General features: G+C 43.0%; 1 protein-coding gene across 1 annotated transcript in view; it reads left to right on the top strand.

Annotated features, from left to right (window-relative positions):
- Positions 1–25,396, top strand: part of DNER (delta/notch like EGF repeat containing) — a 254,998-nt gene that overhangs the window by 165,529 nt on the left and 64,073 nt on the right. The window contains exon 7 of the mRNA XM_090269254.1: positions 11,749–11,862. Within this exon, the coding sequence (XP_090125380.1) occupies positions 11,749–11,862 (114 nt within the window). The remainder of the gene's footprint in view (positions 1–11,748; positions 11,863–25,396) is intronic.

Below are 25,396 nucleotides of genomic sequence, written 5' to 3'. Positions count from 1 at the left end.
CGGGGATGCGGGGTTGGCGTCTGCGGTCCTGGTTCCGTTTCAGGCCGAGCTGTGTTGCTCCTCTGAGCCCATATTTTCTTACCTATGAAATGGAATCACAGTACTGACCTTGTAAGGGCTAAAGAGAACCCACACATTTACACACACGAACATGCACACACACACATGCATACACACGTGCACACCTGTACACACCAATGCACATCTGCACACACACATACCCACTGGCACAGAACAGGTGATCGGTAAAGGGCACCTATTTGTAGCCTCTAGACGGAGGAGAAAGGTTGGAGTTTTAGTCCCTCATTCTCCCCCGAGGCTCACCATCCAGCGTCCCGGTTTCTGACGGCCCCTTTGGAGTTCCCTCATTTTGTTCAGATCAGAGCACCTGTTCCCAGGGAGAAGGAAGGAGAGACTGAAGCTCTCTCCCCAATTGAAGTGGAGGAGAGCAGGACACGACCAACATAGGACGTCCCTTCCTCATGGCCGCACACTGTTCGGAAGCCTTCAAAGGCGCCGCCACACGTGGTGACCCCGCTCCTCAGCGTGTGGATTGAGGCATGTTGCCGCCTGGCCGCAGCCCAGCCTCCCCCCCACCCCGACACGCAGTCAGCCCAGCCTGGTCACTGTCGTCTGAGTGTGCCCATGCAGTGTGCCCACCCAGTGCCGTGTTTCTGCCCCAGCTCGCACCGTGTGTCCGTTTCCTGTGAACATGTCTTCTCTCCTCCTCTGTAGGCAGGAACTGTTTCTAAGCCTCCTGTAGATTTCCCAAATTTGTACTCACAAAACATTCTTTCGGAAAAAATGAATGAACGCCTTCTCTGTAGTTTGATTTATGATACAGACTTAGAATTCAGCTGATAACTATTTTAAAGTCAATCCCTTCACTTGTCTGCCCCACAGCATCATTTCTTAATTAACTTTATGGTTTTTTCCTTCTTTTGGATTTCAGTTTCTCAGAGGAGTCCCCAGGACCTACTCAATGAAAAGCACTTTCTTGAAATATCTTCCCCTTTGTAATCACAGATTAGAAGATGCAAGCAGTCTGGCCTCCATCGATACCGTGATTTCTTATTTAGGTTTAAGGGAAGTAGAATGAAAGGGATTATTTAAAAAATAGCAATACATGGCGCTTATATGGTCACTAATGAGGATGTAATGGGTACCTATGGGGTCCCTGGCTCTGTGCTAGGAGGTGGGGACAAAAGTCACCAACACCTGCTCTTATTTAAAAAATTTTTTTTAATTTATAGATTTTTTTTTTATATAGAGAGGAAAGCAGAGAGAGAGAGAGAGAGAGAGAGAGAGAGAGAGAGAGAGAGATCAGTTTGTTGTTCTCGTATGTATGCATTCATTGGTTGATTCTTGTGTGTGCCCTGAGCAGAGATTGAACCTGCAACCTTGACTATTGGGACAGCACTTTATCCAACTGACCCACCCCACCCAGCCAGGGCTCCCAACACCTGCTCTTAAAGGATGAGGATGTTTATCTAAAAACAGTGCAATGACAGGTACAATAATGGAGCCTCAGAGGTTCCCACTCGTGAAAAGAAAAAAAAGAGTTGACAGTGTTGTCCATAAAGGCTTTCTGATAACCGTGTATTTGACTTTTCACTCTCTGATCGTTATCTGCATTCTGTGTGTTATTCTTAAACGACTAAGATTCGTATATACTATCAAAAACTGCTGCTAGTGTTCCAGGTTGGTGGTACTCAAACTCGAGTATGTACTCTGTGTCAGAATCACCCGGAGGTTGTCTTAAAACTCCAGCTGCTGCTCCCAGCCCCCAGGTCTCTGATTCTGCAGGTCTGGGATGCTGCTGGTGGATTTGCATCTGTAGCAAGTTCCTGGGTGATGCTCCTGTCACTGGTTGGGGGTCCACACTGTGGGACCACTGCCCTAAGCTGCCTGTTAAAAATGGAGGGATCAAGCAGTATTGCCAGATTGCTCGGCGGTGTTACAGTCCATAAATTATTCATTCATTTGAAAATACTGAGCCCTCTAGGGTGTGCCAGGCATGGCGCAAGCTACTGTGGAGTCAGGGCTGCACGTGATGGGAATGGTTCCTGCTCCTCTCCTCGGAGCTGATCTTATTCAGTCATTACAGCCGACCCAGGAGGGAGCCAGGTCTTATTACCCCTGTGAGGACAATGAAGGTCAAAGTCAATGGCTTTGTTGTGCTCACTCAGCTGATCATTGCGTCGCCATCCCGGACTTTTCCCTTCCCAGACCGCCATCCTTTCCACCGTGCCTTTTGCCTGTGCGCTTAGTAGGTGCGTTACTTTTTTCCTAACCTTGAAGTGAATGTTCCTAATTGTGCTGCCTGTCCGCTTTCTCTCATGCTTTTCTATCCCATATTCCTATTTTATAATTTATTAATTGCCTGTCACAGATGGGCCTCCCATACAGCCTTTTCTTTGCCTTTGATTTTTTAATCATGTTTGTCCAGATACATTTGTTTGGCCCATGCCACCGGGCCTTACTCGTTTTTTCTGTTCAATTCTCACTTTGATACTGGATGCCTCTGAGATGGAGCTTCTTGATGGTGCACCGATTCCTGCCATTTCTTTCTTTCTTTCTTTCTTTTTTAATTTTAATTTTTTGGTTTTTCAATTACAGTTGTCCCATTTCCCCCAATTTCTCTCCCCCACCTGCCATTTATTTCTTACTCCAGCTGCTAATATGAGGCATCCATCTCGGCAGCAGTGGCTGAGGCCCCAGTCCCAGCTGCTCAGCCCCCTCGAGGGCAAGGGCTGGGGCTGGCGGGCTCTGGTGGCATTGGCCCTTGAGGACAAACCCAGCAGCTCAGCCCTGCTGCGCAGGCCAGGCTATTAAAAAACCAGGAATGTTAAAAATAGCTCTCTCCACAATTCTCACCCTGGCAGCTGTCAGGACAGCTCTCTGAAGAAACAATTAGATTCTGCCTCACAGGGTCAAAGCACCAGCAGAGGCATATTTTTATGTCAGGAGTGGAATGACGAAGGAAACATCACACGCAAAACCACCTGCGTAGGGAAGGAGCCCGTTTAGGAAAACAACTGGTCAATTGCCTGTTTTTTTAAAGATCTGACTCATCTGACCAGCTTCGCTGATGCCTCATGTCCTTGGCCTTTGAACTCCAGAAGGTTTTCCTTCATTTGAAGAGTACGGATGGTATAGATATTGACTTAGGGGTGCTGGTGGGGGGCGGGGGGTGCGCACAGGTGGCTTTTTTTTTTTTGTTATATTGATGGCAATCAAAAGACACGGCCATGATGTAGTTCTCTCGAAGCCATTCTGGCACTCATTTCGCTCTTTTTCTCTCTCCCTACGCTAATCAATTTCAAATTTATTTTATACTTAAATACAAACTCATATAGAATTAAACTCTCTAAGTCTTCATTAGACCACATGTAAGCTGGCGGCGTGCCCATTGGATGGATTTACAACTCAGTGCGTTTCCTTAATGGTGTCTGGTCATCTTCTGCCATCTGCCGGGCTGCAGCTACCGGCATACAAACTCCGTTCTAGCGGATGTCATTCTTCAGAGTTGGGTGCTTAAAAGCACTAAGCCTCGGCTGAGAGCTTCCCCGTTCTTCTTATATGTCCTTGAAAGACACCCTTATTGTATATCCCAAGGCACAACTTTTTAAAAATTATTCTGTTTTTCTATTACACTTGTCCCACTTTTTCCCCCATTGCTCCCCCCACCCAGCCCACCCCTTCTCCCACAGTCAATCCCCACCCCGTTGTCCATGTCCATGGGTCATTTATACTTGTCCCTTGACTAGACCCTTCCCCTTCTTACTCCCCTTCTCTCCCTGCACTCCTCCCCCCTGGTCACTGTTATTCTGTTCCTTGTTTACATGCCTCTGGTTCAGTTTTGTTCATTTGTTTGTGTTGTTCATCAGTTTCCTATATGAGGTGATATCATTTGGTATTTGTCTTTCTTTGTCTGGCTTATGTCACTGAGCATAATTCTCTCTAGTTCCATCCATGCTGTTGCAAATGATAGTAGTTCCTTCTTTCTCTCTGCTGCATAGTATTCCACTGTGTAAATGTACCACAGTGTTTTGACCCATTCATCCACTGATGGGCACTTAGGCTGTTTCCAGCACGTGGCTATTGCAAACAGGGCTGCTATGAACATAGGGGTGCTTAGGTTCTTTTGAATTGGACTTTCAGGATTCTTCACATATAATCCTAGCAGTGGAACTGCTGGTTCAAAAGGCAATTCCATTTTTAGTTTTCTGAGGAAATTCCATATTGTTTTCCATGGTGGCTGCACCAGTCTGCATTCCCACCAGCAGTGCACCAGGGTTCCCGTTTCTCCGCATCCTCCGCATCCTCGCCAGCATTTGTTTGTTGATTTGTTGATGATGGCCATTCGGACTGGTGCGAGGTGGTATCTCATTGTGGTTTTTATTTGCATCTCTCTGATGGCTAGTGATGCTGAGCATTCTTTCATATGCCTATGTGCCCTCTTTATATCCTCCTTGGAGAAGTGTTTGTTCATGTCCTTTGTCAATTTTTAAAATTGGGCTGTCTGTCTTCTTGGTGTTGAGATGTGTAAGTTCTTTATTTTGGAGATCAATCCCTTGTCTGAGGTATCATTGGCAAATATATTTTCCCATATGGTTGGTTCCCTTTTCATCTTGCTGATGTTTTCTTTTGCTGAGCAGAAACTCTTTAGTTTGATGTAGTCCCATTTCTTTATTCTTTCCTTTATTTCTCTTGCTTTAGGAGATATATTGGTGAAAATATTGCTATGTGGGATATCTAAAAATTTCCTGCCTATGTTTTTCCTCTAGGACTTTTATGGCGTCATGGCTTACATTTAAGTCTTTGATCCATCTTGAGTTTATTCTGGTGTGTGGTGTAAGTTAGTGGTCTAGATTCATTTTTTTGCACGTCCCTATCCAGTTTTTCCAGCACCATTTGTTGAAGAGGCTCTTCTCACTCCATTTTATGTTCCTTCCCCCTTTGTCAAATGTTAGTTGACCATATAGACCTGGGTTTCTTTCTGGGCTCTCTGTTCTGTTCCATTGACCTATATGTCTGTTCTTATGCCAGTACCAGACTGTTTTGATTACAGTGGCCTTGTAGTGTAGTTTGATATCAGGTACTGTGATTCCTCCTACTGTGTTCTTCTGTCTCAAGATTGCTGTGGCTATGCAGGGCCCTTTTTGGTTCCATGCAGATTTTTGAAGTATTTGTTCTAGGTCTGTGAAATATGTCACTGGTATTTTAATAGGGATTGTGTTGAATCTATAAATTGCTTTGGGTAGTATGTACATTCTAATGATATTGATTCTTCTCATCCATGAACATGGTATATGCTTTCATTTATTTGTATCTTCCTTAATTTCTTTCTTCAGTGTTATGTAGTTTTCTGAGTACAGGTCTTTTATCTTTTTGGTTAAGTTTATTCCTAGGTACTTAATTTTTCTTGTTGCTATAGGAAATGGGATTTTTTTTCTAGCTTCTATCTCTGATATTTTATTGTTGGTGTACAGAAATGCCTTTGACTTCTGAATATTGACTTTGTACCCTGCTATTTTGCCAAATTCACTTATTATGTTGAGTAGTTTTTTTGTGGAGTCTATAGGGTTTTCTATGTACACTATCATGTCATCTGCAAATAACAACAGTTTTACTTCCTCTTTTCCCATTTGGATGCCTTCTATTTCTTTTTTTTTGTCTGATTGCTGTGGCTAGAACTTCCAAGACTATGTCGAATATGAGTAGAGAGAGTGGACATCCTTGTCTTGTTCCTGATCTCAGGCAGAATGCTTTGTTTTTGTCTGTTGAATATATTGGCTTCAGGTTTCTTGTATATGGCCTCTATTATGTTGAGGTATGCTCCCTTTATTCCCAGTTTGCTTAGTGTTTTCATCATATATGGGTGTTGTACTTTATCAGATGCTTTTTTCAGCATCTACTGATATGATCATGTGATTTTTGTCTTTCATTTTGTTTATGTGGTGTATGACATTTATTGATTTGCGAATATTAAACCATCTTTGCATCCCTGGGATGAATCCCACCTGATTGCGGTGTATGAACTTTTTAATGCGTTGCTGGATCTGGTTTGCCAATATTTTGTTGAGGATTTTAGCCTCTATGTTCATCAGTGATATTGGTCTGTAGTTTTCTTTCTTTGTTGTGTCTTGACCTCATTTTGGAATTAGGATAATACTGGCTTCATAGAAAGAGTTTGGGAGTCTTCCCTCTTCTTGGAATTTTTGGAATAGTTTGAGAAGGGTAGGCATTAGCTCTTCCCTAAATGTTTTGTAAAATTCACCTGTGAAGCCATCTGGTCCAGGGCTTTTGTGCCGAGGCACAACTTTTCTTATATCCTTTTTGTTTACTAGGATGTTCTCCAAAGAAACAATAGGCCTACAAGGAGCGTCATCTATTTTTGACCTAATCATTGTACTCATTCATTGAATAGCGCAATTATGAATTCTTTGATAATTAAAGTTTTTATAGTCAATTTTATTATAAAATCATCTTTAACCTCCTGAATATTCTGATATTTAAAGGTGTTCTGAAGGACCCATTTCCCTGCTTTGTAAAGTACCAGTTTCTGTTTAAGAGAAGATGAGAGTTACCAGGACAGAACAAGTGTTTTCATCCAAAGGACCAAGGTCTAACGGACCTAAACCAGCATTCTTCAGTCCCGCATTAGGGACATTTTGGGCTGGATTATTTGTTGCCAGGAACAAATTGTAGGATGTTTAGCAACATATTTGGCCTCTACCCACTAGATGCCAGTAGCGCCCCCATAGGTGTGACAGTAAGTGTCTCTAGACATTGCCACATGTTCTGTAGGGAAAGAATCACCCGTGGAGAACCACTGACTGAAGGCGTTAACCCTGGGCCGGGCTGCTGCAGGAGAACAGAATTCTGTTTCCATTCTGGTGACCTGCCGCGTCGCATGCAGCTGTCGAAAGCGCTTCCTGTGAGGTGGAGAAGCAAGTCTGAAGTCCAGAAGGGCGTTGGCGCAACCCTCCACCCTTTCAGCCTGGTTGGGAAGGGGGGGCCCTTTAGCAGGGCCAGGGCTCCTTTGTTGTCTTAACCAGGTGGGAAGTATAGATCATAGCAGAGCACAAGGTGATTTTAAACAGCATTTTGAACTAATATTTTTTACTTTAATAATTATGTATTTAGTGTGCATTAGGAAGAAGAGTAATCAGCACATTTCATGTGTGCTGTTCTGGGTATTAGTGCTTAGGGAGAGGCTAAAACTAACTTAAAAGGTATAGTTGATTTTAGGGCAAAACTTCAAGCAAGTTGATTCATTTCTTCAACCAATATTTGTGCCAGGAGATGTTTCAGTGTTGATGAGTCAGCAACTAACAAGACAAAATCCTGATTCTTAGGTAGCTTATGTTCTTGAAAGGGAATCAATAAAGCAGATATTTTAGGTAATGATAAGGAAGTACCATGTGATGGAATGGGAAGGGGACAAAGCATTGCTCTGGTGGGGTCCCCCTCTAGGTCAGGAGGGAAAAAAGTGTATGTGTGTGTTGTTGAGTAGAGATAAATGCTAAGATGAAGACCAAAGCAGGGCAAGAGGCCCCAGGTGTGATCAGGTGGTTTCTGAGCGGAGAGCTGATTCATGGTGGGGGGGGGGGCGTGGTCCATGGAGGGGAGCTGAGCCAGAGGTAGGATTCTAGGGGTGAAGGTTTTGGTGTCCCAGAGTGACTTTTAGGCACAGGGAAGGCTAACTCAAATGATCTTTTGTGTTTGTTTTGTTGCAAGAATTAAATTTTTAAATTATAATCATTCTCAAGCTTTGCTAAATATCCCAACACGTACTGGTTTAGCCATGTCTTTCAACTTAAGTTAATCAAAAATCAATTACTGAACATTTAAATTGGAAGTCCAAGTCTGATTCTCCCATGACACACGCAAGATGGCCATCACATTCCACCTTCGCTGTCTACTGGGGTGAAGCGACCACTGTTTTGCTGGAGCATCTTCTACCAGGTCATCTGGGTGTCTGCCATCTCTTGGGTAGGATGAGGAAATATTATTCATGATTACTGTGGTAACTTATTTCCTGGAGAAAAGACTAATTTTCAACAGGATGGAAGAAAGAACCCAGGCAAAGCTTTTTTTTTTTAATTTAAATTTTTACCAATCACTCACTTAGTTTTGACTCCTTGGCTATGACATCAGATAAAAAACTAAAAGACACAGGAAGGGTGATTTATATAAGCCTTAGTCCTCCAGTTCAGGGTATTAGATAAAAATCAATATCAGTGACTTGTGTGAAGCTGCAGGTAAGACCTTGCTCTCTGAGGGTCTAGGAAATGACTCATCGGTGTTTACAAGCCCTTCAAACCAGCCTCGGGACACTTGGGGTCCTTGCCTTCCCCCGCTCTTCTGCTGGAGCTGGCCTCCGTTGACTAGTTGGGAGCAATGGGGTCAACCAGAGTTCTCCAAGAACTTCCAATTAGCAACTCCTTTGAGGGCCGCACTGATGCCCGGCCGGGGGAGAAAAAGCATCCGCGTCCTGGAGCACAGCTCAGAAGAGGCACAGGCTGGTTATTGCCGGGAGCGAGGCGACTGTGCTCTTGCAGCTAAGGATGCTCAGTGATTCCACCACCCCATAACCCAGCCCCGCCTCCCTCCGCCGTCCCTCCCCCACCACCGCACTGTTGATATTCACCTCCAGTTATACTGAACCCACAGATGTGCCAATGGACACGTACTTACTTGACAGATCTAGTCAACCACACACTTTTATTGGTAGTTCTGTGTTTCCCATACTTTAAAAATCTTTAGAGCCCAGGAAAGAAAGCAATGATGTAGTGACTGAGTTTTGACCAGGGTTCCTCATTGGAGAGGACTATTGGCATCTGAACGAGAGGATGCTATTGTATTGGGCCACCTCAGGCAGTGCCCGGCTTTAGCATCTCAGCCACTGAATGACAATCCCAAATGTCCCACACCTTGCAAATGTGGATTAGCTTCTTGATGGAAATCCTACTAAATGTGCTTGTAGCACTGGAGCATTTTAACAGCATCTAAGATTCATCTTACTACTAAGTTTAATTTATTAGTTCTGTTAGATAAGAACGAATTAAGTTCATGGGAAGATTTGTGTATTATCAGACAATTATGGTTCTTAAAAAGAAATTGTTGATATTAATAAATATAGTTTAAAGTGTTTAAGTTTGTAGATGAGACAACCATTAATTAAAAAGGCCATTAAAAGTGATCTTTAAAAAAATCTACTTTAGTTAGGGATGCATAGTGAGGTCTTTATAGGTGACATGAAATTTTCTTTAAGATGTCCCACAGGTTAAAATGAAAGCTTGAGGAAGCTAGATGAAATTCAATGGCAATCGTTGAAGCCAGGTGCTGGATACGTAATGCTTATATACTGGTTTTCTCTTAAATATGTGTACAATTCCCAAATAAAAAGTTTAAAGAAAATGTTTAACTTTCTTTCTAAAGAACTTTAGTTCCTGGAATCCTGAATTCTTCTTAGAGTTGTCCTGTCTGGTAGGGACACATACCTCTCACAGGTGATATTCTTCATGCTATTGTGTGATGCTGTGATCACAGTTCAAAGGTCTCTGTAGTGACAGGATGCATGGTGTTTTAGAATTTAAACCATACTGCCTCTAAGAAGCCACCGTTGGTAATGGGTTATCTTTTTCATAAATGTACTTTTCTAGCCATATTGTAGAACCTTTGAAGGCAGGATTTAAAACAGTAAAAATTCTTGGCACCTCCAGCATAGGCTGGGTTATGGATGAATATTTATGGTGTTTATATCTATCTCTGTGTTTACCTACATTGACATATTTTCTTATGTTATTTTCTGTTATTTTTCCCTTCATGCTAAGTACATGCTTGTTCATGATGTGATGCATACTGCCTTAGGGATAATGTGAGGTCTAAGGATTTAGGCTCAGGAGTTTGACTCCCTGTGTGATTTTGTGCAAATTACTTAGCCTTTTTAATCCTCAGTTTCCTCCTCTGTAAAATGGGTGAGATTACAATAGTATTGTCCCCATCAGGTTGCAGTGAGGATGAATTAATGTGTGGGGAAAAAATACTCTATTATAAACATTAGCTTAATTATTTTTAGCCAAAAATTTATTTGTAATATTTCTTTTAAAAACAATTCAATTTCCTTCATCCTGAATGTGGAGCTTTCACTTGAAAACAGTTATTAACATAATAGGATCATATTAAAATATTTTGTTCTGCAATTTTGAAATACCTTTCTGTCATGGTGTTTGTATTTTTGGTTCACACAATTATCTTGCTCATCTTCTCAGACCCACGATTAGCTGGAATCTCCTGGACTGTTCATTCATTTGTTGGTTCATTTGTTTGTTTGTTTACTTATTTATTTATTTTCGAAACTGATTTTGGAGAGAGGGAGAGGAAGGGAGAGAGAGAGAGAAACACCATTTTTTTTTGTTTCACTTATTGATGCATTTATTGGTTGATTCTTGTATGTGCCCTGACTGGGGATTGAACCTGCAGACTCGGTGTGTTGGGCCGATGCTCTAACCAAGTGCGCTACCCAGCCAGAGACCTCCCGGACTCTTTTAAAGTAGGCGAGGAAGAGCAGGCTTGCAAACAAGCGCCTCTGCTTGTAGTGGCAGGTCACTGAGGCCCAGGCACATCGTCCCCTTGCAGTATCATAGACTTATTTGTGCAGACCTCTGATTCAAGGGTAACGACAGTCTTTCCAACCAATAATTCAGAAAGACAAGTTTTTATGTATCTCCCAGAAAGATGGAAAATGTCATAATACGATTATAATTATGTAGGAAATACCTGTGCATAACAATTTCTGTTAGGAATATCTCCAAAGTATTAATAGTTCTGGTGCTCAAATAACAGAACTCGGGGCAACTTTGTTTTCTTTCCTTTTTACATCCTGTGTTTTCCATATTTTTTTTATAACTATATTCCACATTAAAATGAAAAATATACTGGCATGTTGTTTTTTCAAACTCGTCTCTCTGGAAGGCTTTGTTTACAAAAACAAACAAAAAAATTGGAATTTTTAAAAGCGTTTTGGCTACACAGGCATTCCAAGAGGCTTCAGTCTGTCCTTCCTCACCTCGTGGGTGTGGGTATATGAGTATTTGACAAAATCAGCACTGAGCCTTGCCTCACAGAGACGCTCCTGAGTTGGATTTGTAATTCAAATAAGAATATTAGTATTAATATATTAATATACTTAACACTATGTGTCAATCTCTCTTTAAAACGAGGGGATATAATATGGAATGAATGTAGTGAGTTTCTTCTAGTTCTAAACTATTATCAATTTAAAAAGCTTAATACCTAGAGGTTTTCCTAATGCTTTCTTCATAGGTTTGGGGGTGACCTGGGGAAGGGACCTCCCGTCTCGGTTAGGACACGCAGAACCCTGTAGACTCTCTTTTGCCTCGTGTCAGAGGAACGCTCTCACACAGGGATAGTGACATCAGTCTCAGCTTTGTAAGTTTCTGGCCAGCATTTCCAAATAAAATGCAGACCCAATGCTGAAGGAAAGTGTCTTTGCAGTAAAGATTCTTGCCACGTAAATGATTTTTGAACTATGGTTCTACATTGCTGTGATTGCTTCTAGTTGCAAAACCAAGTGAAATCAAGGGGTTGATGGGAGATAGGAGCGCAGGGCTGCCACCTTCGGTGGGCGGGGATCGGTCAGCTCAGCAACTCATGGGCTGTCCCTGGTGGTTTGGACATACATACTTTATAAAATGTCTTTCTTGTTTTATTCAGGGTATACGGGAGAGCTGTGCCAGTCCAAGATCGATTATTGTATCCTAGACCCGTGCAGAAACGGAGCGACATGCATTTCTAGTCTCAGTGGGTTCACCTGCCAGTGTCCAGAAGGTAAAGGTTGTGGCCCCGGGAAGGAACACCTTTTGTTTTCCATTTTCCATCATAAACTGATTTGATCAACTTTGTACTTTAAATTTCTGAAAAACGCCGCACAGGAGAACTGCCTACTTTGTTTCATTTATAAAACAACGGGAGGTGGCTTTTTGTTAGCTCTGTAATAGAATGGCTTACAAAGTATGAATATTAGACATCATTTAGGAATTTCTATGATTTTTATTTATACATTGAAAACCAAGAACTATAATAAAATAGAATTTCTAATGGTGAAGTGCACTTAAGATTCCTATCTTGTTAAATTATTTCGTTTTTGATACCAGTTCACATAAAAAAAATTCTCAACATAAAGTCTACCTACTTTGGTTTTTAAATCGACTTTATAACATCTTAGAAATTTCAAGTCACCTGGAAAGACCCATCTTTAGAGCTATATGTTTAAAAATTTGTTTTTATAAGAGTTTATTTGAGCCAAATGGATGACAATGGCTGGGAAGTAAGGTCAGAGCTACTTTTACTTGTAAAAATAGTCTTACATCAGGGAAATTCCCCCTGCAGAAGCGGGCAGATAACCATAGCAGTTGAGCTGGCATTTAAGAAATAATTTTCTACTCAGAGAAAATTTTGTTTCTATTTCTGCTTGGAGGGATATTATGCAAGGAATTAGTTAAAACCTTTGATGTTGAAAGAATAACATGATATTAGATTTTTCTTAAAACCTGCATGTAAGCTCCTGACCCACAGAAGTGACATTGGCAATGACAGAGAATGACAGCCTCTGCAGAGAGTAAGTGTAGGGTGTGAGTGAGGAAGGAAACATCTCTGTGCACAGAATTACCCTGCGCTGCCTCTGGCTGTGAGGCTGGAGGAGGGCAGTGGTACCGGACGGGTGCTTATAAAAGGCCACCGACCACCCAGTAACCCAAGGGCTCGGGGTTGGCGGTTGCCGCACCTGTGATCCGCAGTGTCTGATACTCCTTAATATTTTAAACACCCGAGTGTCATCTAAAGACATGAATCCGGGCTCCTGGCTCCTGCTGCCCTGGGTGGGGGCAGAAGCTGGATGGGCACTGCCAGCCGTGTGGCCTTCCTGTCTAGCTGGGCATGGTCACCATGACGATGGAGTTAAATGTGCTGCATGAGCCCCACTCCTTACCCTCTCCTGGAGTCTCTGGAGCAGATGGGAAAACTTGGCAATGTTGGAGTCATCACTGGCCTTTAGAACACTTGAGAGTTTGTCACAGCTTTGCCATCCTCTGCGTTAGTTGTCACCGAACTCTGGTTGTAGGCTGTGCCCATAGTCAAGGGTGGGCTTCAGGGTCACCAGGTCACTGACTGATGGAAAACCGTTAATTCCCCTCTCCTACCCAATTCTTTCTGTTTTCGGTAAATGTGGGAGGTGATGACATTGCTTCCCTCCCAGGGCCACTCAGGGATCACATGGGAGTTTTGTGATAGGACTTGGAAAGCTATAGAGTGATTTGTTATTATTGCTTTGATTGCTCCCAGAAAGTAGCTCAATAACTACCAGCTGCATTATTATTGTTGTTTTCATAATAATTATTACTGTCAAACCACTGATGAATTTTAATGGGAATTTGAAAATTGCACTGTGGAACAGTGCAGACTGGAAAGAGACAAGAGTGGGAATGAAGAGAAAAGCTGGGGGCTGTCATACAAGTCCAGGAAAGAGATGCTGAAGGATGGAATTTGAGAAGAAGAGAAGCTGGTAGATTTGAGAGAATTGGGTGGTTAAATGGGGTGGGGGATGGGAGATGAATGGGATATGGGGGGGTGAGGCAAAGTGAGGTGGTTATTGTTGGTTGTGCGATTCATGGAGAGAAAGAAATGGGGCGAAGAGTTCTGTTTTGGTCATGTCTGAGGAGCCCTTGTGACATTCAAGTGGAGAAATCCTCTGGGCAGTTGCTCTGTGAGTCTGAGCCAAGTCTAAACACAGAGACATTAGTTTATAGCTTGCATTTTAAGCCTGGGCGTCCCTGGCATAGTCTCGGGACCTTATCTACAGGCTTCACACTGTCTAGAGAAAGTCAAGAGGAAATGCGATGATTTTGAACTGATGAAAGGGTGAAGCCAAATTTCCCAGCAGTGTTTGTAGGAAGACTTCCATTCAAGGTTTACCTTCACTGAAGACTGACCAGGCAAAGGGAGACATATAGTTCTGAAGGATGCTTGCAATGTTTTGAAGCCCCTTAGGAGAATCACATAACTGGTGACTGATATTTTTTAACTTTATTTTTATTGTTGACACTATGACATAAGGCCCCATTTCCCCCACTTTGCCCACCTCCATCCAGCCCCTTTCCCTCTGGCGATCACCACACTGTTGTCTGTGTCTGTGGGTTACACATATATGCTCTTTGGCTAATTTCTTGGTGATTAGTATTTTTTAAAGGTTCTATTTATTTATTTTTAGAGGGAGGGGAATGGAGGGAGAAAGGGAGTGAGAGAAACATTGATGTGCCAGAGAAACATCAAATGGTTGCCTCTTACATGACCCTAACAAGGGACCTGGTCTGTAGCCCAGTTATGTGTCTTGGCTGGGAATTGAACCGGCAACCTTTCAATTTGCAGGATGATGCTCATCCCACTGAGCCACACCAGTCAGGGCATGACTAGTATTTTTAAAGCAGCCCCTTCCACTGTTCTTAGGGTGGTTGTTGTAGAAACTCTTTATAGAGCACTTTGCACTTTAAAAAGAGCCAGTATGTCCAGAATCCTTCTCATATCAGCCACACTGTGAAAACATATTGGAAAAGTGTCTCAAGTCCACAAATAGTTCTGGAGTTCTGAGCCAGCACTTGGCCTTTGCTGCCTTCTTTTCTTTCTTTCTTGTGTTTTCCCCAATGATTAACATTTTGTGTTTGCTATATATATATTTACATATATAATTTTTCTTTCGAAAAATAATTTTAAATTAAATTAAAGATATTATGACACTTCATCCCCCAATATGAAAAGGTTTGTCCAGAAAAAGTCCAGCCATTATTAATATAGTAGGAACAGTTTGCATGACATTGATGTAACCTGGCAGCCAAGGAGAGTGGACTGGAATGCACATGTGTGAACAATGGCAACTTCACTGTACTAGTCAGTGGGGGCCGTAGTCGCTATTGAGTGAGCATGTGTGCTGTGTGGTCATTGCACTCAAAATGACTGAGCAAGCAGAGCAACAAATCTGCGTCCAATTTTGCGTTCAGCTGGAGCATTCCTCCGTGGCAACAATTCAGTTGATTCAGAGGCTTTCAGGGAGGAGGCGATGAGGGCAGCACAAATAAAAATGTGGTACAAATGCTTCAAAGATGGCCGAGAATCTGTTGAAAGTGATCCATGTTCTGGAAGGCCTGCAACAAGCAGAACACCTGAGAATGTTGAACATCTTACAGGCTGCAATCAACAAAGATCAGCGACTGACAGTGTGAGAACTAGAAGCTGATCTGGGGGCTCCAAAAACTACGGTGTCCGAGATTTTGATGCAGGACTTGCCATGAAATGTATCATGCCAAAATTTGTTCTGTGGCTTCTGCTACCAGAGCAGAAGGAACATCGTGCTGCAGTTGCTAATGACTTAAATCAAACTGCTTCCAATGAACCAGATTTCCTAAAAAAGGTTGTAACCAGAGATGAATGGTGGGTCTATGGTTATGATCTGGAAACGAAGGCCCAGTCATCCCAATGGAAGTCACCTGGTTCTGCACACCTGAAGAAGGTGCAGCAAAGTCACAGCAAGATCAAGCCCATGTTAACTGTGTTGTTTGATTGGGAGGGTGTTGTCCAGGGCCAACAATTAATAAGGAGCACTACCTCAGTGTTTTTTGTTGGTTGAGAGATGCAATATGACAAAAACAGCTACACCCATGGGCAACTGGTGGTGATTGGCAGCTTCATCATGACAATGCGTCTGCTTATGCATCCCGTCTCATATGGTTTTTTGATGAAACATCAGATCACCCAGGTGACTCAGTCCCCCCCTACAGCCCATATTTGGCACCCACAACTTCTGTATATTCCCCAAACTAAAATCACCTTTGCAAAGGGAGAGATTTCAGACCATCAGTGAGATTCAGGAAAATACAATGGGGCAGCTGATGGCAATTCCAACCAAGGATTTCGCAGTGTTTTGAACAATGGAAGAGGCTCTGGGAGAACTGTGTGAGGTCCCAAGGTGCCTATTTTGAAGGAGACTGAGGCATCATTGTCCTATGTACAATGTTTCTTGTCTCTTGTATCTTCTTCAGTAAATGTCTCTATGTTCCATAGCACATGGCTGGATACTTTCTGAACTGACCTCATAAACCAGTTTGTGTTTTCTGAGAATAAGGACATTATCATGCTTAGGAAAATTATTAATACATATTTCATAATATTATTTATTATCTGTCCCCTTTTCATTTTCTCTTTTATTTGTGTTGACTGTCCTGCTTCCTTGTATTATCCTTTGGGGGCAGAGAATGAATTTTACTCACCTTGTATCTCATACCCTACCCATGGGGCATGTAGCTCCATATTTTATATTCATAGGAGGTTAATAAATATTTATTAAATGAACTAATTGTAAAAGTCAACAGATATTATTCCCTATGTCTACCAATTTCTTTGATCATCACAATAACCCTATGAGGCAGATACTACTAATATTTCCACTTAATACATTGAGAAACAGACACACATGAGGATTAGTTAAGTTGCCTGAGATCAGATGGCTAGAGGTTTAAACCCAGGCAACTTGGCACTAGCATTTTTTTTTTTTTTTTTTTGGAGGTTCCACCGAGATGGCACTAGCATTTTTAACGATTGTCCAATACCATCTCTGGATATATTCTTTAAAGAATTCTATTTTGTCTATCTTATAAAGATTATCTTTGTAGCCATAGTCATGAGTAAAATAAAAGCAAAGTTTGTTGGGTTCTAAAACTTTTTAAGTCTGGAAAAAGCTAGAAAATTTTTTCTATTTTTTTTTTTTTTTTGTAAGTATAGCGAAATCCTCTTCCAACCATTCCTCCCAGTCCAGAAAGTGGTTAGAACTGGGTTTTCCCCGTGGATGGTGCTTTCAACAGTATATGACCACGTTCTGCCTCTTTCCATCCTCCTCATATTCACCCTCTTTCCTTCAAGGATCCTTTTCCATCTGACATTGGCCAAACCCTTAGAGGCTGAATACCTTCCCGGGTACCTGCCTCTTTGACTCTTGAGTGTATGCTTGTTTTAACCTCCTCCAAAAGTTCAAGGTCAGGCAGGCCTGAGAGACAGCTTGTGCAGTAATGATCATTTCCTCTCTCCTTTTGGAAGGTGTCCTTCTGCACTTTCATTTTTATCCTTCATCAAAGGCTTCTCTGTCTTTTCTTTGAATTTCTACTTAACTTCCACTAGGTCCATATTTGAGAAGTGCAGTTTCAGATTGTGGGTACAGTGGGGGTGATAAGAAATGAAAGAAAGTAAGAGTGTCACGTGTGTTTTCTTATATTTACCTTACTGAATGATAACAACAAAAAATGCTTAAAAGCTGGTTTTATTGCCTAGGTATTTACTGTTTGGATTGATGTTGTCTTTGTGTTTGATTTAGAACTTTGAGATCCTTAAATTTTTCAACTAAATGCATTTTAATTCTGAAGAAGTTTAATTATATATACTTACCATTACTGCCTATTATATTTACACACATGAATATATTTAAATATGGATGTAAATAAAATCTAAATATTACCGTCTCACCATCATCTTTGCTTCAACAGCTCAATTTTTATTCTTTCACCTCTACCTGGGAACCTGAAGTAGAATATCCCATAAATTAATAAGGAATAAAAAGTAGTCAACAGGGTTTAAAACATTTGTCATTTCTGCACGTGTGACCATTCATGTCACACAGAGTGTGTCTCCTGTACTCTAATCATGGTCCTGAAATCTGCCCGCTGTAGGAGGCATGTGGGGTAACCAAAGACCGAAGTGGGAGTATGAGGCTCCCTGAGGCGTTTCTGCACTGTGTTTCAAAAGCACGAATGTAAAGTCATTTTCTAATGCTAACATTCTGATAGGATTATAGATACACGGGATTTGTATTACCTGCTCTTGCACAGCAGCTAGGAAGACAAGTGTTGCTCGCCGGTAGGGACTCATTTCTCTCAGCCCTGCACCTGTCAGAATGGCATGTTGCATTTTACGGTCAGACAAGGCACATCTTGTAACTTGGAAACTCCGTTGCCAGGTGGGGGGAGTTAGTGTCCTTCTCTGGCCTGGAGGTCGGCAGACCTGATTCTGGTTCCTGATGACGCAGCAGTAGAGCGGAGTGGTTACGGATGTGGGTCTTTAGTGTCACCCTGTGGGTTTGAAGTTTGGACACCCCTTTTGCAGCTCTTTGCTTCTCTGAGGCTCATTTTCCTCTTTGAGAAAACAGGGGGTGGGGGGGCGTTGTCCTGGTGCACCCGCTGCAAGTTGGTGTGAAGATCAGGGCTCAGTGCTGGGCTTGGCCAATAGTAAATGCTGAATAAGTGTTAGCAATGATGATGATGATGGAGAATTAGTCTCAACCCCTTGGGCGAGTCATACAATTTTTATCTCTTCCAGCCTGTTGTTTCCTTGTAAATTGATGAGGGTTGACTTGTTTATTCAAGTAATGTTTATAGAGAAAAGTTTCAAAACCTCTAAGCGATCCTAGGGAAGGCCTCGGCCTAAAACTTAATGTTGAGCCAAAGGCCCCGGGGGTTAAATCCCGTTGCAACATGCTGCAAAGTTTTATGCAAACTGTTTTCCTATTTTCCTATGTTTTATAGCCTTGAGTAATTTAGCCATATAAATCCTTTTGTTCAACTCAAATATCAGTGGTAATGCTTTTCATCTCAAAGGGATTTACAGGCAATAGTCACACGTGTCATAAAAATGACCTGAGATCAATGTGCATCGCTCAGGAACTGGGCGTGTCACCCAATAAAGATTTAAGAGCTATCCAGGTCTAGGATCTCTTTGTTTCCCCCCAGGATCCTGATCTGAATGATTTTGGTGAAAGCCTTCTCGTAGGACCCTATAAAACTGCGCGTATTTACGTAAGAAACATGCAACATGTCCTCATAAAACTACCACGCCTGAATAAAATACTGTTCTTTTAAAATTTGGCATCACCCCTAAATCCCCACTTCATTTAGAAACTGTAGCAGCTGGATCCTTGGAGTTCCAAGTGCTATATGGTTTCACCTTTTGGAAAGAAAGCAGAGCATTAAGACTTATTAAGTGTGTGTAAAATTTTAGTGCTATGCTTGGTACATGCTGATTAATTTTTGATTTACAGTGGCGCCCATATTTCTTTTTTGTTCTTTCCCCCTTTCCTTTCCCCATGGCACAGTTTCTCTGAGATTGTGTAAATAAAAATGCTGCAAGGAATTTTGTTTGCCTGCTTCTCCCATTAGCAGTGGGGACCGGCTGCTCGCCCGCTTAGGGAATGGCCAGGTCTTTACCCCCTCTCTTGAGCTCTTCCTTTTGGGAACCGCGCGGATGCCCAGTTTAGTGCTGCAGGTGAAGAAATAAATAATGATATTTGAGCGCTTTTTGTTTTAAAAAGAGGTAGGATATAACTAACAGGTCAACACAGTTTCCGATTTCTTCAAGTATGTATCCAAATCTGGGCATGAAAATTATTTAGGATTCTTAAAAACAGTTTAGCTTTAAAAATTCATGGGCAAGATGGGGCAAAAGTAGGTTTACAGTCGTGAGAATGTGAAAGGGTTTGCTCTTGTGTTATTATTTATTAATAATCGTGTTATTGTTTTCATATAAACAACTGGAAACCTACCTTTGCCCTGCCCTGTGTTACGTCTAGCGCTTTAACTGTGGTTTCTCTTGTGGTTGGTAGTAATCGCGACCGTGTTCGCAGTAACAATAACACGCCTTTTACCCCTTGTTGAGTGCCTACTACGGGTGTAGCGTGAATTTCCTGTTCAGCCTAACTTGGCAGTTAATAGCTGGAAGTCAAGTAGACTTCCGTTGGAGTTTTTTTTGTTTTTGGTTTTTTTTTAAAGCAAATGTGCCCAATTTCAAGTTTATTGTTTTATTATACTTTTTTCCATTACATTTCGTCCCCTTACGCCCCTCCCCCGACAGCCGCCACACTCTTGTCCACGTCCACGACCCCTTTTCTTTAACTCAATCCCTCCCATCCTGACCCTTACCTCCCTTGGCTGTCTTACTGCTCTCTATGAGTCTGTTTTGCTTGTCAGCTCAGTTCATTATATGAGTGAAATCTTATGGTCTTTGTGTTTCTCTGACTGGCTTATTTCACTTAGCGTCATGTTTTCCAGGCCCATCCGCGCTGTCGCAACAGGTAAAACTTTCTTCTTCTTCTTTACGGCCGAGTAGTATTCCATTATGTAAAGGCCCCCTCGTTGTTTTATCCGCTCATCGACCTGTTTGAGTTTTAATCTGTGTTTGATCACTGACTACCAGTGAGCTTGGGCAAGTAAACTTAAATCCTCTGTGTCTGATTTCCCCCAGCTGTGGAGTCAAGGTAGTATCAGTGCCGACCTAGTGAGGTTCTTGTAAGGATTATGTGAGTGCACAGCGCGTACATGGAACAGCATAGAGCGATTAATGTAAACGTCGGTACCAAATCCCTGCAACAGCACCTCTACAAGGTAGATCCTGAGGCTCTAAGGTCCTGGGAGACACAGGATTCTGGGTCCATGTTCTCTCTGCTGCACCAAGTTCCTGCTCTTGTCAAGTTCTTCCTTGTGCGACAGCGGGTTGGGTGTCTCACGGGGCCCTAGGCTGGCTGAGGGCCTCGTCCTTAAGTACCTATGAGCCATTTGTTGGCTGCACATGTCAAATATGTCAAAACGATTGCAACGTTATTATTTCATGTAGAAGGAAAGTGTAGCAGAGATAAATGGACCAGCATTCCTCGTGTCACCAGATGACTGTCCCTGGGCTCGGTGGCGGGGGCTCAAATCTCCTCTGGGTGCTTTCGGTGCCTCATCCCTGCGTGGCTTAGCCCTCATCTGGGGACTGGGACAGAGTTCAGATTCAGAATTTGGGGGTCTTGCTCTCCAGCTCCCTTCTTTCCTGCGACTCCTCCCCGCCAATTCCTCCTGGTGTGTCTGTCCCAGTCTCCTTCCCAGGGTCCCTTTGGACAGAAGGAGGAGGTTTCCCACTAGCGCCTTGGCCTCCTGAGCCGTAGACACATCGAGGCTGAGGTAGTTTTGTTTGCTTTCCGTTCTGGAGTGATTAGGTCTTATTTGTGGACTAATTTGTTTGTTGAAAGCTTCTCTGTACCAGAAGCAGGATGTCCCTACAGTTCTTGAAAACAACAGAATTCCTTTACAATAGAAATGCAAATATCCTAGAAGTAGATATAGCGTTCACGCTTCCTGCAGCAGAATTTATCCCCTCGTACACACCCCTCTTTAGGCCACAACAACTGGAGGAGGCTAGAGAGAAATGCTTGTCTAACTTGGACCGAATACCATGCGACACAGTCCTGGGTCTCCTTCGGAACTATTCAGATCTAGGCTCTGACTCCTGCAAGCGTCTTAAGGGAGGGCCTGGGCCTAAGAGAACTGGACGAACGTCAAGTTGTGACAGTAAAGGAATGCTTGTTAGTTGCGTTATCATATTCTAGGTGTGGTTAAATACACTTTTCTTGGACTCTGATTTTCACACCCACTTCTCGTCGCTTGTGACCTGATGTCACACTGATAAAAGGCAGCTGGAGATAGATACTTGTACCATTTAAGACAGCCCGTCTTTGGGGTATTTTCCGGCTGTCCTTCTCTTCAATGGCCCCCATTATATTTGACTGTAATTTGTATGAAGAATCTGTCATCCTTACCTTCCACTCCTGAGCGGGCTGCACTTAGCAGTGCTCCTGGTCACCCTGAAGCAGGGCATGACGGGATGATCTGCCCGCTGCTGTCCACTCTCACTGCACTTGACCGCGACTCGCTTCTCTTTTATAGCCTGAGACTTTAAATAGCTCTTGGAATTGTTTTTTAAATTATCTCTTCCTGTTTTTTTTTAAAAGAAATTGATGCTCAGATGAGCTCAAAGAAGAATGCCTGCAATCCCAGCTCCAAGCGATATCACCTCCGATTGTAGCCAAATATCTTCAAAGTCTTTTTTAAAGGCACTTAAAAAAAAAAAAACCACACAAAAAACAAAGAAACCCTAAAACTGGATCTGATCTTACTGTGCATTCTCCTTTGTAATGAGCTTCTTAAACTGATGGATGTGTTCCAGTTGTTCTCCTGGATCATTAATTATGTTTCTAAAGAATTCTTATTAATGGTTGCACGTTATTCCATCACATGAAGGTGGCATAATGCATTTAATAAAAGACTTAATCATTCACAGGCCATTAACTGTCACATACCTGTCACAGTGATTGTGCTTGTCCCAAGGGATCTAGGAGTGAATGAAACACGTGTCCCTGGCCTCATGGGTCCTGTGGAACAGTGGGTATGAGAGATGGTGTAGACACTACGAGTGGGTGTGAGAGACCGCGTAGACACTGTGACCAGGGATGAGATGGGGCTCTGCTAGCATGATCAGTGGTCAGGAAGAGGGATCCTCACCCAGGCTGGGGGCTGGAAGGAAAGTCAGGAGGTGTTCCAAGTTCCCTTGGAATACTTATTTAAACTGAGACCTGAGAGAGAAGCAGTACCGAGATGAGTAAGGGCTGCGGGCAGAGAGAAGGGTTTCCCAAGAAAAGAGGATTGATAGCATGTGTCTAGGCCAGAGAGAGAGAGAGAGAAAGAGGGCGAGAGAGGCATATTGGAGGGACAAAATGAAGTTCAGCAGAGCTGTAACGCAGAGGGCAATGCAAGGAGGAGCCAATGACGACAGGCCTTTAAACACCACGGGAAGGGGGTGGATGTCACCCCACACTCTGGAGGAGGCCACGTGAATCGTTGAGGCAAGGGAGGGACAGGATTTAGAATTTGGGAGCAATCACTGCAGCTACGGGGGGAAGCACGGATTGGAGGAGGGTGAGGGTCAGGGACACCTGCTTGGGCGCTGTTACAGGACTTCAGTGAACTCTGCTGGTGGACTGCATCTGGGTGGTGACAGTGGGGACAGATTGGCTCTAAGAGAAGGAGAAGGTCCCTGAGGACAAGCCAGCTGTCAGAAAGTTTTAGGCAACTTCATGGATGGGGTTGCTCTTGGATGGGGAGCAGCTTGGAGGGAAGGGTAAGAAGTTCTGTTTGGGCTTGAACTCAATGAGCCCGTGGACTATGCAGAGAAACATGGAATGGTCAACGGAATAAAGGGGCCTGAGCTGTGGGAGAGAGAACTGGGCTGCAGAGGTTGATTCGAGGGGCTTCCACATATAGGTCCTAATTTCAGCCGTGGGCACGTGGGAGACCATCTGCAGAGTGGAAGCGAAGGGCGGGCGGGGATGATATGAGCAAGGCCAACTTTTAAGGATCACCCAGGACATGGGATTTGCAAAGGGGATGTTTCGATTTTTCCCTTTCTTAATTTTGTTGCTCTTTTTAAATAATTTTTTATAATTGTGTTTTTATGCATTTCATGTCTTTCCTTTGGAGAAACTCCTAGAACTAGAACTACCTGTTTAAACAGCTTACAAAGTTGTATGTAACTTTTATAAAGCTGGGCACCTTGTGGTCCAGCTGCAGAAGCGAGACCCAGTTGAAGAAATCCCAAGCCATTAGAAAAAACCCCAATACCTCACTGCCTATTTGAAGCCTCTGAATTCTAGAAAGGTCTAAATTATATCTAGTTCATAGATACACTTGAAAAGGCTCTATTTCCTGTCTTCTGCCTTTTCTCGGAGTGTCCTTTCCCTGTTCCTCTTATCACCCGTTTATTGTTTAAATTCATCTTTTGTATCGGGAGGATTGACTAGGCTAGTACAGTAGACTTTTGCTTTTCATATGAGGTAGATTTTACAGCGTCTGTATCCATCAGAAACCTTGAACTTTAAATCACAGCCAACCCCACTTAAGTAGGCTAGCCAGAGAGAAGCGGGGAGGGGAGTGTAGGGCTCCGGTAACAAGTATGGAGGATGAACACAGGCTTGGCTGATTTAGGGGCTCAGCAATCTACCCTCTGCCTTCCGTGTTGGCTCCATTTTCAGGATGGCCAGGGCAGCGTGGAATGCTTTGACTGGCCGGGCCTAAGACACGCCTTAGAAGTCAATTCCATTCAGAGCGTAGGGGCTACATGTTGGTTCAGAGAGGAAAATCAGTATCTGGTTGCCAAAATAAAGGATGATGGCATTTGGGGTCCAGAAGTAGTAAACAAATAGTGATTACCCTGGGTACAAAGATAACTTTGTATTGGTTGGGAGAATAAAGACAATAGTGATATTTAATAATAGCTTATGCATTTCTCTTCCTTAGGACAAAAATAAAAGAAACTCTGTAGCCATCAGCAGAGAGAAAAAAAAAAAACTGTAAAGAAAAGATGTATTCTCCTTAAAAAATGCCAATGGTTGACCACAGTCCAGGCCAATAAAGTGTGCATCTCCAGAGGTGTGAACCAGGCATTGAATTTCCTGAAGCTTTCCAGGTGGTTCCAGAGGGCAGCCAGGGTTGAGAACCACCGTGCTTGGAGAACACAGAGTTCTTCAGGGAGGGAGCAGTTACAGGGAGCCGCCCAAGCAAGTCCCTGAAGTTGTTCTTGCCAGTAGAAACCTTGACCTCCACAGGAAAGGGTGAATGGCCCTATTCCTGGCATGGTCTCCATATTTGTGCTATGCTAGGTGGTTTCACACGTGGGCATGTTTAAAATTCATGAAGATAAATGTCATTTCAAAAAATAGCAGATGAAGAAACTGAGGCACAAAATTCTTAAGTCACTGGGGAGGGATGGATCTGTGTGGAATTTCACTTCTGTTGATTACCATTTGTCAAGTTACCGGCCCTTCCTGAGCATCAGTTTCATAGCATGTAAAAGATAATACCTGATTCAGGGAATTGTTGGGTAACATATCTCAGGTGTCCAGTACCTGTGTCTCCCTTCCATTTCCCATATAGAATTTTCCTCCAGACTTAGAATTTTCACAAGTTAAAACATCAAGATCTTTCTTATGGTGCAGGCCATCCTCTGACGATCTTACCTTTTTTGTTGGTCATGTCAGAGAGATGGTTGGGTGGCATGATGCCAAGAATCCCAGCCTCGTGTCCTTCCGGGTCCCAGTCCTGTCTGGACTCCCACAGCAGCTTCCTGATTTCTCTGTCTCATTCAGCCCTGTCCCCCGCAGCCTGTGGTTCACACGTCACCAAAGTGACCCTTCTGCAATGCAGATCCCATGTTTTCACTCCCTGCCTTTCAGACCTCATATGATTTCCCAACCAAGTGTGGTCCAGGGCCAACACATCCCCAGTACCTCTCTAACCTCATTTTAAAAAATCTTTTTTATTGATTGATTTTAGAGAGAGGGGGAGAGCGAGGGAGAGACAAGGGAGATAAACACCAATTTGCGGTTCTACTTATTGATGCATTCATTGGTTGATTCCTGTATGTGCCCTGACCAGAGATCAACCCCGCAACCTTGACTTATGGCGAC

Source organism: Furipterus horrens, unplaced genomic scaffold (assembly GCF_987537825.1).
Source record: "Furipterus horrens unplaced genomic scaffold, mFurHor1.1.pri manual_scaffold_1, whole genome shotgun sequence".
In the NCBI taxonomy this organism is placed as follows: domain Eukaryota; kingdom Metazoa; phylum Chordata; class Mammalia; order Chiroptera; family Furipteridae; genus Furipterus; species Furipterus horrens.
This window is presented reverse-complemented; position numbering and strand designations above follow the sequence as displayed.